We start from the raw sequence: 14,476 nt of genomic DNA, 5'->3' as shown, positions 1-14,476 counted from the left end.
ATTAAGTGCAAACAAATGAGGCCTTAATCGCCATTAAGAGACAAAAACCATATGTCAAAAATGACAGGACTTGCAAGTGAAATTTCATTGCCCTGAGCCGGGGGTCTATTGGAGACAACCTCTTTACTTTATTATCTGAGGTAGTGGTAAGTACTGCTCACAGTTTACGACGCCGGACCCACTTTGTGGAAATATAATGGTTTTGTTGTCGTTGCAAGTGAAATTTCGAGGTTTGCCCTTAAACATCAACTCTTTACATCAACCCAAATTTCTCCTCCAAGGCAGTAGTGTTCTGCTAGCAGCATAAGGAGCTATAGTTTGGTGGTCAAGGGGTGGCACAATGATGCTACTGCCATATGAATTTCATAGTACAAGTTACGCAATTCTTCGGGTCATGTGACAGGATGAAGCTTGATCAGTTTAAAAAAATGGAAGGGTGATTGCAGATCATTACATATATGTTTAAATGTATTTTAAGTCGTTTACATTTATAGGACATTTTGGCAAATTTTAGCGAGTGTTTCAATTTCTACTAGCATGACACCACAGATTTACTTCAGTTGCAAGGTTTTTTATGCCTTTACACATTTTGTACAACTAATACAGCAGCTATAATTAGCAAAACGGACATGGGTTTTCTGTTACTTCTAAAACTTTGTTCTTCACTCAGAAATCGAAGTCCATGGTGACACAAAATATTAAGCTAATAAAGTAGGATCAAGTTGAGAGGTATTTGCATCTTGATGTTCTTTATCTATATGTTGTTAGAGTATGTGGAGTTTTGATGACAGACATGAGAATGAAACATGTGGTAAAAGCTATTCCATCCAACTGAACCAAGGTCACCTACAGATAAGTTATTGATATGATGACCTGGCTTACAAACAGAAGTGGATAACATTTATCATATTAGAAGTTGAGTTGAAAAAGAAAACTTGCATAAGTTGAGTGAAAAATAAGAAGTGCAGAAGTTGAGTTGAACAAGGAGTCTTGAAGAAAGAGAAAAGAGAAATCCTATTGAAAGAAGAAGAGAGGGGTGGCAAAGAGTAGCAAAAAACTATCTGGAGTCCTATTGAATATAGAAGTTGATATCAATTGAAGTACTCCATGAGGTGGGTGCTTAAATACAAGAAACGAATTCAAAAGCAAGGTTAAGCACTAAAAAAGCATATCAACAATCATCAATTCTCATACTTGAAGAAAGAACCTGATCTCTTACTTGGCAAGTTGTAGAATTTGTGTAGTGAGTAGGTTCTTTGAGTTGTAATAAGTCATTGTTTTAGTCTCAGTGATCTATAAACTGAGTTAGATATTGTGTCTTCAAGTTTGGGAATTCGAAAACTTGGAAACACTTATCTTGGGAAGATTTGTGTTTTTGTAGTAGTAGGAGTTAAAAGTTTTAATTCCTAGTTTACAAGAAGTCTTGTACTTTTCTTGATTGTTGAGGCTCAAGTATTATAGTGAAGTTGGGTTAAATCTTGTAGAGGTACAGGTCGTGATTTTTCACACCTTTCTTGAGCCGGGTGTTTTTCACGTAAAAACATTGTGTTCAGTATTTACTTCTGTGAACCACGTTTACTTACTTGTTCCACAGATAGGCAATTAGTAGGGCTCGTACTCTAACACTATCCCACAGAAATAAAAAGGAAAAGGACGAGAAAAAACAACTGAAGAAACCAGTTCAAAGACGAACCATTCATATTGAAAGACCAGTGCATTTAACGTGGGAATGTTTAAAGAGAATTTATCAGCATGCAACAACGAAGCAACTTTGCAAGATTGAGAATAGGACAAAATGTAGTCGATTCAACTGTCTGCATTCAAAAGTATCAACTACCAATTTTCATCAGTTAAATGATACTAATTACACCAACCAACTCAAATTTTCGCTAAACTCAGCTATATACCTATGAGAAAAAACAAAATCAACCTTGAGATTCAAACAATAGTAGTATAACATTCGTTTGTCCTTGAGATGTTCTCAGATTGGCTGGATAGTCATGGTGAGGCTTGGAGGTGCTTCTAATATAGTCGCAACGGAGGCAACTGAATGCTGCTAATCTATTACAGAGACATTCTACACTAGCTGATTAGATTTTCTTAACACTTTAGTTTACTTAGCTTTAGTTATATATTTCTTTTTGTTTCCTTTCTCCTTTTATTTGTAAAACTCTGTTTACTTAGTAATCCTCAATATTTGGTTATCAATGAAAGATGAAAAGCCTCATTACTTAGTAGTCTTAGTGCTATGCTTGTAGTTTCTTGGAGCCTTAGAGTAACTAGTAAAGTTGCTGCCATGTGATCAGGAGGTCACGGGTTTAAGCCTTGGAAACAGCCTCTAGCAGAAATGCAAGGTAAGGCTGCGTACAATACACCCTTGTGGTGGGGCCTTCCCCGGACACCGCGCATAGCGATAGCTTTAGTGCACCGGGTTGTCCTTGTTTTACTAACCATTTGGCAATTCAACCTAATGGTATTTGCTCAAAAAAAAAAACACAATAGCGTAATTCCCTATTGGTCTAGTATTCACCATCTCAAATCATAATTTGCAATGCAGCAATCACGTCCAATCTAAACTAAATTTCCCAATATATCTATAGCACATAAGGATCATTTAGCAAAAAATACAAGACATTTCCACAACTACATTCAACGAAGACAAAATCCACAAACTTTTTCATATATTCAGCTCTCAGCATTTGAAAAACTCACCAAACCCAATTTCATTAATTCAACAATACTAGTTACACTAAAATTCAACCACATTCCAATGCGGAAAAAAAAAATTACCTACCCCAATCATCTCAAGCAATAGTATAACTTCCTCTCGGACTCTCCTATAACAACGCACAGAGAATCCTCCTGATTTTCCGGAGCCCTAAGTCCGACATGAACACACAGAATCACAATCCCAAACCCAATCGAAACGAAAACATTCATCCGAATTTCCGCAACCAGTAATGCAACAATCGTCACCAAAGTCAAAAACCCTAACACGAACTTATCATCAACATCGAAACCAAAAGACTCCAAGAGTTCATTATTACAGAAGAAGTAGAGGTAAATCCAACCAAAGGCAATGATTAGGAACAACACGAGTAAGATTGGACAAAGATTGGACAGATAATTAAGGAGATTAATAGTATAGACGGGATGATTATTGGCAATGCAGCCAGCACTTCCAATCAAAACTAAATTTCACAGTTCATCTATAGCACATAAGAATCATTTAGCAAAAATACGAAACATTACCACAACCACATTCAACAAAGAAAAAGGGAATCTTAGTAGCTTAGTTGGTTAGTTACCTGAACTTCCACCATGTTGGTGAGGGTTCGATTCCCCACATTGTAATCCCCTCCACCATTCCCCTTCCCCTACCCCCAATTAAAAAAAAAAAAAAAAAAAAGATAAAATCCACAAAACTTTTCACATATTCAACTCTCTTCATTTCAAAGACTTCACCAAAATCAATTTCATCAATTCAACAATACTAGTTACACTAAAATTCAACCACATTCCGATAAGAAAAAAAAATTACCTACAGCAATCATCTCAAACAATACGGCGAATCCTCCTGATATTCAGGAGCCCTAAGTCCACCATGAACACACAAAATCACAATTCCAAACCCAATCGAAACGAAAACATTCATCCAAATCTTCGCAAAGAGCATCGCTACAATCATCACCAAACTCATAAACCCTAACATGAACTTATCATCGATATCGAAACGGAACAGCTCCACTTCCAATTTAAACTAAATTTCACAGTTCATCTCTAGCACATAAGAATTATTTAGCAAAAAATACAAAACATTACCACAACTACATCAAGCAAGACAAAATCCGGAATATTTCGTGCATTCAACTCTCCGCATTTCGAGAATTTCATCAATTAAACAATACTAGTTACAATAACCAACACAAGTTCCCCTAAAATTCAACCACATTTCAATGAGAAAAAAGAAATTACCTACATCAATCATCTCAAACAATAGTATAACTCCCTCTAGGACTCTCCGATAACAACGCACCATACGGTGAATCCTCCTGATCCTCCGGAGCTCTGAGTCCACCATGAATACACGTTATCACAATTCCAAACCCAATCGAAACGAAAATATTCATCCAAATCTTCCCAACAAGCACCCCAACAATCGTCACCAAACTCAAAAACCCTAACACGAACTTATCATCGATATCGTAACCGAATAGCTCCAACGGCTCATTGTTACGTGAGAAGTAGAGGTAAATCCAACCAACGACGATGAGTAGGAATAACACCAGTAAAATTGGACGGACAATTAAGGAGATTAGTAGAATTGCGAGAGTGATTAGCGCGTAATTACCGGCGAAGTAACGGAGGTTTTTGTTGATCCGAAATGTTGCGTCGGAGAATGAGATTGGGAGGCTGAGGGCGGCGATGTCGAGGAATAATGGCCAAGGTTTGACGGCGGTAGTGGAGGTTGTTACGGCGTCCGGCGGCGGAGAAGACATCGAAAAGTTTGAATTTTTTTCGGGTCGGAAATTCGGAGCTAATTCGGTAAATGTAGAACAAAGAACAAGTGAAGTCAATTGGGTTTTATAGGTAGAAAAAACTCGGATTTATGGTGTTTCAATTGTATACCCCAAATATATTGCTAAATATTGATTCAGAACCTGAACTTTAGAGAAAAAGTCCAGAATAGTCCATCATCTTTAGAATTAGACTAAAGTCATGTATTTTGTTTTATCTTGTGCTCTAAAGATCCACACTATTAGTGCATAAGATAATTAATTGTATGTTGAAATTAATCCTAAAGTTGGATTTCAAGTAATTATAAATCAGTAGACTAAACTTTGTAATCCTATGAACATATACATCAATAGGATAAAGTTTATGGACTACTAAGGATTTGTCTTACTCCGGAAGGCTAAAATTGATAAAGAGTGTGTTGTTTCCTATACCAAGGGGTGTTTGTAAAAGAAATTTGTTTTTTATTTTAAGCATTTTTTTTAGTTTTAATAGTACTTGATAAAGTAAAAAAGTGTTTTTAAGCAGCCATTTTTACATCAAAAAGATACAAAAATAAGCTAAAAACCTAAAGTAGGATCTCCAAACACCCTCTAACTTTTTCCTAAAGGAGTGATAAGCTTTGGGTTATGTGGATACATGCTTATTATGTGAAAGGCTTCTTGGCTCTTTCAAAGAATTTTCAAGGCTTCTAAGTACTGTTTTGAGGCTAGCTATACTATGCAAGAGATCCAAGACATGGATTAATTAGTTCCACATAAGTAGAATGTATAGGAGACTGCTTGATGAATTCCAAAATGTGACATGGACAAGACTGGTGTGTAACAACTATAGTGCCCCTAAATGGGTCTTCATACTTAGACTAGCCTTACTAAATAAGCTATACACTAAGGACAAACTTGCAAAATGGAAAATTGCAATTGATCAATCTTGTGTGATTTTGCTGCACAACTATGGAACATTATTCTGCAGTGGATGAATATTAGGAGAAGAGTACAATCATAGACTGAAAAAAGTGGAATGGATTCACAAGAACAATAGGGATAAGTCAGCAGACACATTTTTAGGATGACACTGACAGCCTGCATATTCTATAAATGACAAGAGAGGAATGAGAGAGCTTTTCAGAAGACATCAAGCAGCAGTACAAGAATAGTTGGGCAAGTTATACAAGAGATGGTCTATTTAGCTAGTTGTGAGTCTAAGCAATTTAGCTAGTTGTAAGTCTTACCTGTTTTAGGCCCCAAAATCATAAGTACTCAAAAAATTTAAATTGTTAATTTTATAATTTTATTTTCATTTTAACAATATTAAATATAGTAAAAAAAAAAACTATCATCGACCAATAGAAATATTTTAAAACTTTGAATTAAATTACTCTAATCTTTATAATAATAAATAATATATTTACAATAACATCCAAGATAATGTATTGAAAATGCATAACTAACGTATTATTAACTCGAAGCAATCCTTACTATTATAAATAATAATATTACTATGTGAAATATAATATATACTTAAAACAACAATTATGAAAAAAAAATAACACTAACTTTTTTATTTATCGTGTATATGTATATTTTAAGACCTCAAATTAAAATTTAGTTCTAAGCCACTAATTTTATTGAGATGTCTTTAGTCTCATCAATTAGTTAAAACTGGTTCAGATACTTCTTGCTCTCAGCCCAATCTGGTCTGAGAGGAAGAGTGGAACTGTAAAAATACAGCCAGTCTGGTCCTAGCAAGAGCGAGGAATGGGACTGTGATGATTGGTCCCAGTCCCAGTCTGGTCTAAGGAGGAGTCGACTGTGAAGACCCAGACGTCTGGGTCCCAGTCTGGTGATACGGGAATTCCTAGCTCGAGACCTTTCACACGAAGCCAAGCACGTGAGTTGCAACGACTTCAAGCCTTGTTCACATTCTTAGGCCCTTGTGAGCCCATCTAAGGGCCTATATTTAATAAAATGTAAAGAGGCCCACCAAGACACCCTAAACCCACCTACTTAAATGCCAAGGGTAATTTGGTCTTTGTCCCTCCTTTCTAAGTGACTATATAAACCATGTAATAGGGCTAGTCTTGCTTTAGTTCATTCCTATTATTCAAGAAACAAAGACTTGTAAATTTTTTACTTCTCTTTCTCATCATTTGGAGAGGCCAAAACCAAATTCTCACTAGTAGAGTGATACTAGTGTTGTATCTTGGCTAGAAACTAGGTTCTTGAGGTTCTTTGAGTTCCTCTTGGTCCATGTAAGAACTTGATATTGATATTTATTAGTCTTAGGGTCCTTTCTCTTGTTAGGGTTCTTAGATTAATGAATATTGTGTGTCAAGTTTCTATTTCTTTCTTTGGAAATCTTGTTAACATTGTGTTGTTGAATATAAAAGTCTAGTGAAGCCGTGTGGGGCTCTTTCCATGCACTCGCAATATTGTCTTTGTTGTTCTTGTTGTTAAACTCACTTTTCTAGTTCAAACTAGTGTTGCAAGCCTAGTGAAGCCGTGTGTGGCCATTTTCGATTCACTAGCACTTTGTTGTTCATCTTGTTGTTCTTGTGTTAGTTGGAATCTCTTGATACACAGTTAGCATTGTATCATTTGGTATCAAAGCTCAAGGCTAGATTTTGTTCTTACAAAAACAATCTTGGAAAGCTCTTACCAAAAAGTGTGTTCTTGAACATTTTGGTAAAAAAAATTGGTTGTAGATCTACAAAAGTTTTACTTGTTTAGTTGTTTCTTGTGTTGGTTTCTTTCTCATCAACACAAAGGGTGTCTAAATCTAAAGTTGAGCTTAATGAAAAAGAGAATTGTGTTGTGAAAAAAAAAAACCTTGGAAGTGACCATTGTGGTGTATTGTTGTTGTGTTCTTGAAGGTGTTGATGTTGTGTTCATCCTAAACTTCTCCTCATCTTATGTCTTAATTTCTATAAAGATAAATAGATCCAAAAAGGTTGTAAGACAAAATTGAAAATTGTTTGTGAGAAGACTTGCCAACATCACCTTTTCAAGACTTGACAACCACTTTTCCTTAAAACAAGGAACCTTGTCTTGTGGGACTAGTGAGGTCAAACATCACCTTTTGAGTTTGAAAAAAAAAAGGGGGGGTTTGAAAAATGTTACAACACTTTATGTTTTCCATCCCAATAACAAGTCATCCATTACAAAAGATCTAAGGGGACTAAGACTTCAAGTTGATGAACTATTTATGTGGACCCGCGGCCATTGACATGCTGCCATGTCACCCTAGTTACTGTTCACGTGATAATTAAGCTCAAATTTGGATGTTCTAGTTTTTAATTATTGATTCCTAGTTTCCTCTAATTGACTTGAGAACTAATTAACAAACTAGTACATTCCTACTAGCTTGTCAATTAGTCACTTGAAGCCTTGTGTTCGTGTCAACGTTTGTTTGTGTGCTTTTGTCGTTTGAATACGTTGTAACTCTTGGCTCTAGTCCGACGAGAATTCTTTGAGTTTCAAACAAGAATTCATTCCGGGCAAGAGCATACTCATACCTTACGGATTTACGAGTTCCTAGCTAATCTACAACTCTTGTGGAACTTGAGTGTGAGTGAACCAAGAGAGTGTGAGTGAGGAGAGGGATTTTAAACTAACTTATTTGTTGCTTGTGTAGGTAATACCTTGATAATGGAGGGAACCACGTCTCAAACCATGGATTCTAATGAAATGAAGAATATGAGGGTCACTCTTGAGGCTATGACCCGAGCTCTTGAAAGGTTGAGTACGGAGGTGGGAGCCATAAGGGGAGAAGTGACAACTATTAGTGGGATTTTAGAACAAGTGGAGAGTCAAAGGAACTCTCGTCCTTCTACTCCTCAACATGTTTCGTCAAGTGGACATGATAGAAATTCTTCCGACACCGTTACTCCCGAAACATGGCCACAATTGCCAAATCCTTCACTAGCTCCACTAAATGCCGCAAGCCAAACTACTTATAACCCTCTAAAATGAGACTCCAATAGACTAACCCATTCCCAAATGTCTCAAGTTCCGCAAGAGGTAGTCGAACGTCAAATGCCTCCACAAAATACGAACCTCCCCTTCCAAGCTCCACTAAACCAAAGATCACCACCTTCACAAAATCCAATTCCTCCGAATCAAGTTCCAAATTTCCAAAATCATCCCGTCCACCTTGAGGAATATGGTAGAGAGGATTATAAAGGGTATGGAGCCTTTGACGATGCTTACATGAGGGAGGAAGAGATTAGAGGAGGTCGTGTGGATCCAAGGAGATACTGAGGGTATGGAGAAAGGGAAAACCGACACCTAGAGATAGACGTAGGCATCAATACCATCAAATTGAGCCTACCTATATTTAAGGGTGAAAGTGACCCCGAGGTGTATCTTGCTTGGGAGTCGGCGTGTGATAAAGTGTTTCAAGTGAATGATATCTCGGAGGAGAAGAAGAGTTGTTATGCCATAGCTCATTTTGAAGGCTATGCTAACACTTGGTGGGAATACGTCAAGCGGTTCGGCAATGAGTTGGTAGAGGGACAACCACCACCATGGTTTCGGTTGAGGTACCTAATGAGGCAACGGTATCTTCCTGAAAGTTATCATCATGAGTTGCTTGCTAGGTTGTACAATTTGAGACAAGGGAATCGAAGTGTTATGGCATACTATGATAAGTTTCAACAACTCATGTTGAAGCTTAATCATCGGGGAGAACAAATTGGCCATGACATCATTCGGTTCAAGTGTGGGCTGAACAAAGAGATCTCCACTTATTTGATGCTTCACAAGTTTGATGTCTTGAAGGGATTTTCCAAGCGGCTCTTGAGATTGAAAGAGAGCTTAAAGAGAGGTCGCCGTTCAAGGGAAAGGGACCATCAACCTCGGATTGGCCGAGGAGCAAAGATATGGTTCAACCATTTTTGGGTTGGCCCAAAAACAAGGACCAACCCGCCACTACAAGGTTGTCCAAGCCTAAAGCAGTCCATAAATTTCCTCCCCGGCAAAAAGCTCACAAGTATCCTAATCCTAAAGGGTTCCAATGTTTCAAGTGCCAAGGTTGGGGACATAAAGCCAATGAATGTACAAACCGACGCAATTGATCCTAAGGGAAGGGAGATTGTATTACCTTGGTGAGGAAGTAGTTCTTGAAAAAGAAAAGAATGAGGCCGAGCCTCAAGATAGAGAGAAACCCGAAAATGAGCCACATAATGATGATGATTGTGAGGATGCTTATCCGCAAAAAGGGGAGTGCGTGGTTTCAAACTTTGTAGTGAGGCGTGCCATGATTAGTAAGGCGATAGATGACCCTAGCCAACGGGAAAATTTATTCCATGCTAAATGTCTTGTGAAGGGAAGTATGTGTACTATGGTGATAGATAGTGGAAGTTGTGCGAATGTGGTTAGTGTTGCAATGGTGAACTTCTTGAAATTACTGACTACACCTCACACTAGTCCTTACAAGTTGCAATGGTTGAATGAATGCGGCGAGTTAAAGGTCACAAGGCAATGTGTGATATATTTTAAGGTAGCCAACTACCATGAAGAGGTGCTTTGTGATGTGATACCAATGCAAGCTTGTCACTTGTTGTTAGGAAGGCCTTGGCAATATGATAGGTCGACCAAACATGATGGAAGGTCCAATCGGTATACACTTGAGAAGGATGGTCGAAAGGTCGCTCTTCATCCATTATTGCCTTCCCAAGTGAATGAATTATACCTAAAGATGCGGGAATTAAGGAAAAAGGGAAAGAAGGCCGAGAGTAAGGGAAAAAGAGGGGAACCCAAGAGTGAGGGAGTAGGGGAAACCGAGGGGCTTCTAATTTCTAAGGGGTAAAAAAGTATGGTGATGATGGCTAGGAGGAAAGAATTATTTGTGGATCATGACGAGGACACTCTGATGCTCTTCTTGGCTTATTGTTTTAACACTAACGCCACTAACATTTCCATTTCTCCTCCTATTTCTCATGTTTTGCAGGATTATGAGGATGTCTTCCCAAAGAAATTACCGCAAGGATTGCCCCCACTTTGGTGAATTGAGCACCAAATTATTTTGTGTCGGGTTAGCAATTGCCCAACAAACCGGCTTATAGGAGCAACCCGATGGATACCAAGGAATTGCAACCCCAAGTTGAGGAACTCCTTAACAAAGGATATATCAAGGAGAGTATGAGCCCTTGTGCGGTTCCGGTGCTACTAGTTTCCAAGAAAGATGGGACTTGGCGTATGTGCGTTGATTGCCGAGCCATCAACAAGATAATGGTAAAATATCGTCACCCTATTCCTAGGTTAGATGATATGCTTGATGAATTGAGTGGTTCGTGTTTGTTTTCCAAAATTGATTTGAGGAGTGGCTATCACCAAATTCGTATGCAACCGGGTGATGAATGGAAAACCGCCTTCAAGACCAAATTCGGTTTCTATGAATGGATGGTTATGCCATTCATCATGTGATGAAGCCATTTATCGGAAAGTTTGTTGTTGTTTATTTTGATGATGCATTGGTGTATAGTAAGTCCTTAGATGAGCATGTAAAGCATTTATAATGTATGTTTGATGTCCTCCGAAAGGAGAAGTTATATGCTAATCTAGAAAAGTGTTCTTTTGGTGTCCATGAGGTTGTATTTCTTGGGTTTGTGGTGAGCTCAAGAGGGGTCAAAGTGGATGAATCTAAGATTGACGCCATTAAAAATTGGCCAACTCCCAAAACCGTAGGTGAAGTGAAAAGCTTCCATGGGTTGACTAGTTTTTATAGACATTTTGTCAAAGGATTTAGCACCATTGCCGCCCCCTTGACCGAAGTGATTAAAAAGGATCGGCCTTTCAAGTGGGGAGATGAACAAGCTAAGGCCTTCGAGGACTTGAAAGCTATGCTCACTCGGCCCTTTTGCTACAATTGCCGAATTTTGACAAGACTTTTGAGGTCGAATGTGATGCAAGCAAAGTCGGCATAGGCGCGGTTTTAATGCAAGAATTGAAGCCTATTGCCTACTTTAGCGAAAAGCTTAAAAGAGCAACTCTAAACTACTCTACGTATGATTTAGAGTTGTATGCCTTGATTAGAGCCTTGGCCATTTGGCAACATTATTTGTGGCCTAAAAAATTTGTGATCCGAACGGATCATTAATCCTTAAAGAATCTACGGGCACAAGACAAGCTTAACCGGCGGCATGCCAAGTGGATTGAATTTCTTGAAAATTTCCCTTATGTTATTCAATACAAGAATGGTAAAGACAATATGGTTGCCGATGCTTTATCCCGAAAACATGTGCTTGTGTCTACTTTGTCGTCTAAGTTGATGGGGTTTGAAAGCCTCAAGTCTTTATATCTCGAGGACCCTCACTTCGCCCCTATCTATAGGGAAAGTGAAAAGTTAGAAAGGGATAGGTGGGTTACGGATAGGGGTTCTCATCCCTATACCAAATTTGATGGATACTTGTTTAAAGATAGACGATTGTGTGTTCCCTCAAGTTTGTGGAGAGAATTATTTGTGAGGAAAGAACGCAATGGCGATCTAATGGGCCATTTTGGGGTCGAGAAGACCCTCAGAATTTTAGAAGAACAATTTTATTGGCCTAGAATGCACAAGGATGTGGCCCGGATTTGCGGCCAATGTGTTGAGTGCAAAGGAGCCAAGTCACGGCTCCAACCCCACGGGTTGTACACCTGATTGTCCACCCCTTTGCGTCCTTGGTTTGACATATCAATGGACTTCGTGTTGGGATTGTCGAGGACTAGAAGGGGGCGAGATAGTATTTTTGTCGCGGTGGATCGGTTTTCCAAGATGGTTCACTTTATTCATTGTTCTAAATGTGATGATGCGCCTAGCGTAGCCTCTTTGTTTGTTGATAATGTTGTAAAACTTCATGGTGTTCTGATGACCATAGTGAGTGATAGGGATTCTAAATTCCTAAGCCACTTTTGGAAGTCCATGTGGGGTAGACTTGCTACTAAGTTGTTGTTTTCGACTTCATGCCACCCACAAACCAATGGTCAAACGGAAGTAGTAAATAGGACCTTAGGGTCTATGCTACGGTCCATGGTTAAAGGAAAAATGACTTCTTAGGAGGAGCACTTACCGTTGATTGAGTTTGCTTATAATCGTGTTATACACTCGAGCACAGGGATGACACCCTTTGAGTGTGTATACGGCATCAACCTCCTCACCCCTTTGGATTTAACCCCTTTTCCAAGTGATCTTGTGATAAGCTTAGATGGAAGAAAATGGGCCGAGGCCATGAAAAATCTACATGATAAGGTGAGGTTGCGGTTGGAGAAGAAAAAACAAAAAGTTGCGAGGCGAGCCAACAAAGGAAGAAGAAAGCTCATTCTTGAACCGGGAGATTGGGTGTGGGTGCACCTAAGGAAGGATAGATTCCCGTCTCAAAGGTATGCTAAGTTGATGCCACAGGGTGATGGCCCATTCCAAGTATTAGAAAGGATCAACGACAATGCCTACAAGATTGATCTACCCCCGGAATATCAAGTGCACAACACTTTTAACGTGTGTGATCTCTCTCGGGTGGAAACGGTGGAGGATGGCAATAATTCGAATTTGAGGGAAAATTCCCTTCAAGATAGAGAGGATGATATGGGAATTTCTAGCTCGAGACCTTTCACACGAAGCCAAGCACGTGAATTGCAACGACTTCAAGCCTTGTTCACATTCTTAGCCATGTGTGAGGCCCTTGTGAGCCCATCTAAGGGCCTATATTTAATAAAATATAAAGAGGCCCACCAAGACACCCTAAACCCACCTACTTAAATGCCAAGGGTAATTTGGTCTTTGTCCCTTCTTTCTAAGTGACTATATAAGCCATGTAATAGGGCTAGTCTTGCTTTAGTTCATTCCTATTATTCAAGAAACAAAGATTTGTAAAAATTTTACTTCTCTTTCTCATCATTTGGAGAGGCCAAAACCAAATTCGCACAAGTAGAGTGATACTAGTGTTGTATCTTGGCTATAAACTAGGTTCTTGAGGTTCTTTGAGTTCCTCTTGGTCCAAGTAAGAACTTGGTATTGATATTTATTAGTCTTAGGGTCCTTTCTCTTGTTAGGGTTCTTAGATTAATGAATATTGTGTGTCAAGCTTCTATCTCTTTCTTTGTAAATCCTGTTAACATTGTGTTGTTGAATATAAAAGTCTAGTGAAGCCGTGTGGGGCTCTTTCGATTCACTAGCAATATTGTCTTTGTTGTTCTTGTTGTTAAACTCACTTTTCTAGTTCAAACAAGTGTTGCAAGCCTAGTGAAGCCGTGTGTGGCCATTTTCGATTCACTAGCACTTTGTTGTTCATCTTGTTGTTCTTGTGTTGGTTGGAATTTCTTGATACACACTTAGCATTGTATCATCTGGTCTGAGCTGTCTAGTCACTCTCTATGATTGGTCCCAGTCTAGTGACTGAGCAGTCTGGTCAGTCTCTATGATTGGTCCCAGTCTGGTCTGAGCAGTCTAGTCGGAGTGGGAACTAAGAAGTCCCAGTCTGGTCTGAGCAGTCTGGTCACTCTCTATGATTGGTCCCAATCTGGTCTGAGCAGTCTAGTCTGAGGAGTGGGACTGAGGAGTCCAGACTGGTCTGAGCAGTCTAGTCACTCTCTATGATTGGTTTCAGTCTGGTGACTGAGCAATGTGGTCACTCTCTATGATTGGTCCCAGTCTGGTCTGAGCAGTCTAGTCTGAGGAGTGGGACTGTGAAGTTTATTAATCTCTCCATTTCTCTTTACATGTTTTTTTCGTTTTCCTAGAGTCAATTTAAGCTTGAAAATTAAATTAGATTAGATGAGTTTAATTTTTTAAAATTAAAATTTAGATATTCAAAAACTATACGAAAAATACTATAAATTACAAATTTTCTTTTTTTTATTTTAATTAAAAAATACATCTAAAAATATTAATCAAAATTTATATTGTTCGACTCAAAAAAAAAAAGGGAGCAAATAAAAAGAAATGAAGGGAGTAATTCCCTTCGAGAAATAATTAGTAATCGCTA

The 14,476-nt window shown here is 38.6% G+C and overlaps 1 protein-coding gene across 1 annotated transcript; it reads right to left on the bottom strand.

The window, feature by feature from the left end:
* Positions 1-3,844: 3,844 nt before the first annotated feature.
* LOC107866634 (PRA1 family protein D) lies at positions 3,845-4,614 on the bottom strand. Its single transcript, XM_016712661.2, has one exon. It carries the CDS (start codon positions 4,497-4,499, stop codon positions 3,990-3,992), a length of 510 nt encoding a protein of 169 aa, XP_016568147.2. The 5' UTR covers positions 4,500-4,614; the 3' UTR covers positions 3,845-3,989.
* Between the last annotated feature and the right edge of the window lie 9,862 nt (positions 4,615-14,476).

The sequence above is a fragment of the Capsicum annuum genome, chromosome 3, assembly GCF_002878395.1.
Source record: "Capsicum annuum cultivar UCD-10X-F1 chromosome 3, UCD10Xv1.1, whole genome shotgun sequence".
Taxonomy (NCBI): domain Eukaryota; kingdom Viridiplantae; phylum Streptophyta; class Magnoliopsida; order Solanales; family Solanaceae; genus Capsicum; species Capsicum annuum.
The sequence above is the reverse complement of the archived record's forward strand: the minus strand, read 5'-3'. Positions and strand labels throughout refer to the sequence as shown.

Excerpts from the sequence above, each read along its gene's own strand:
- LOC107866634 (XM_016712661.2), bottom strand. The coding sequence starts at position 4,499 with ATGTCTTCTCCGCCGCCGGACGCCGTAACAACCTCCACTACCGCCGTC.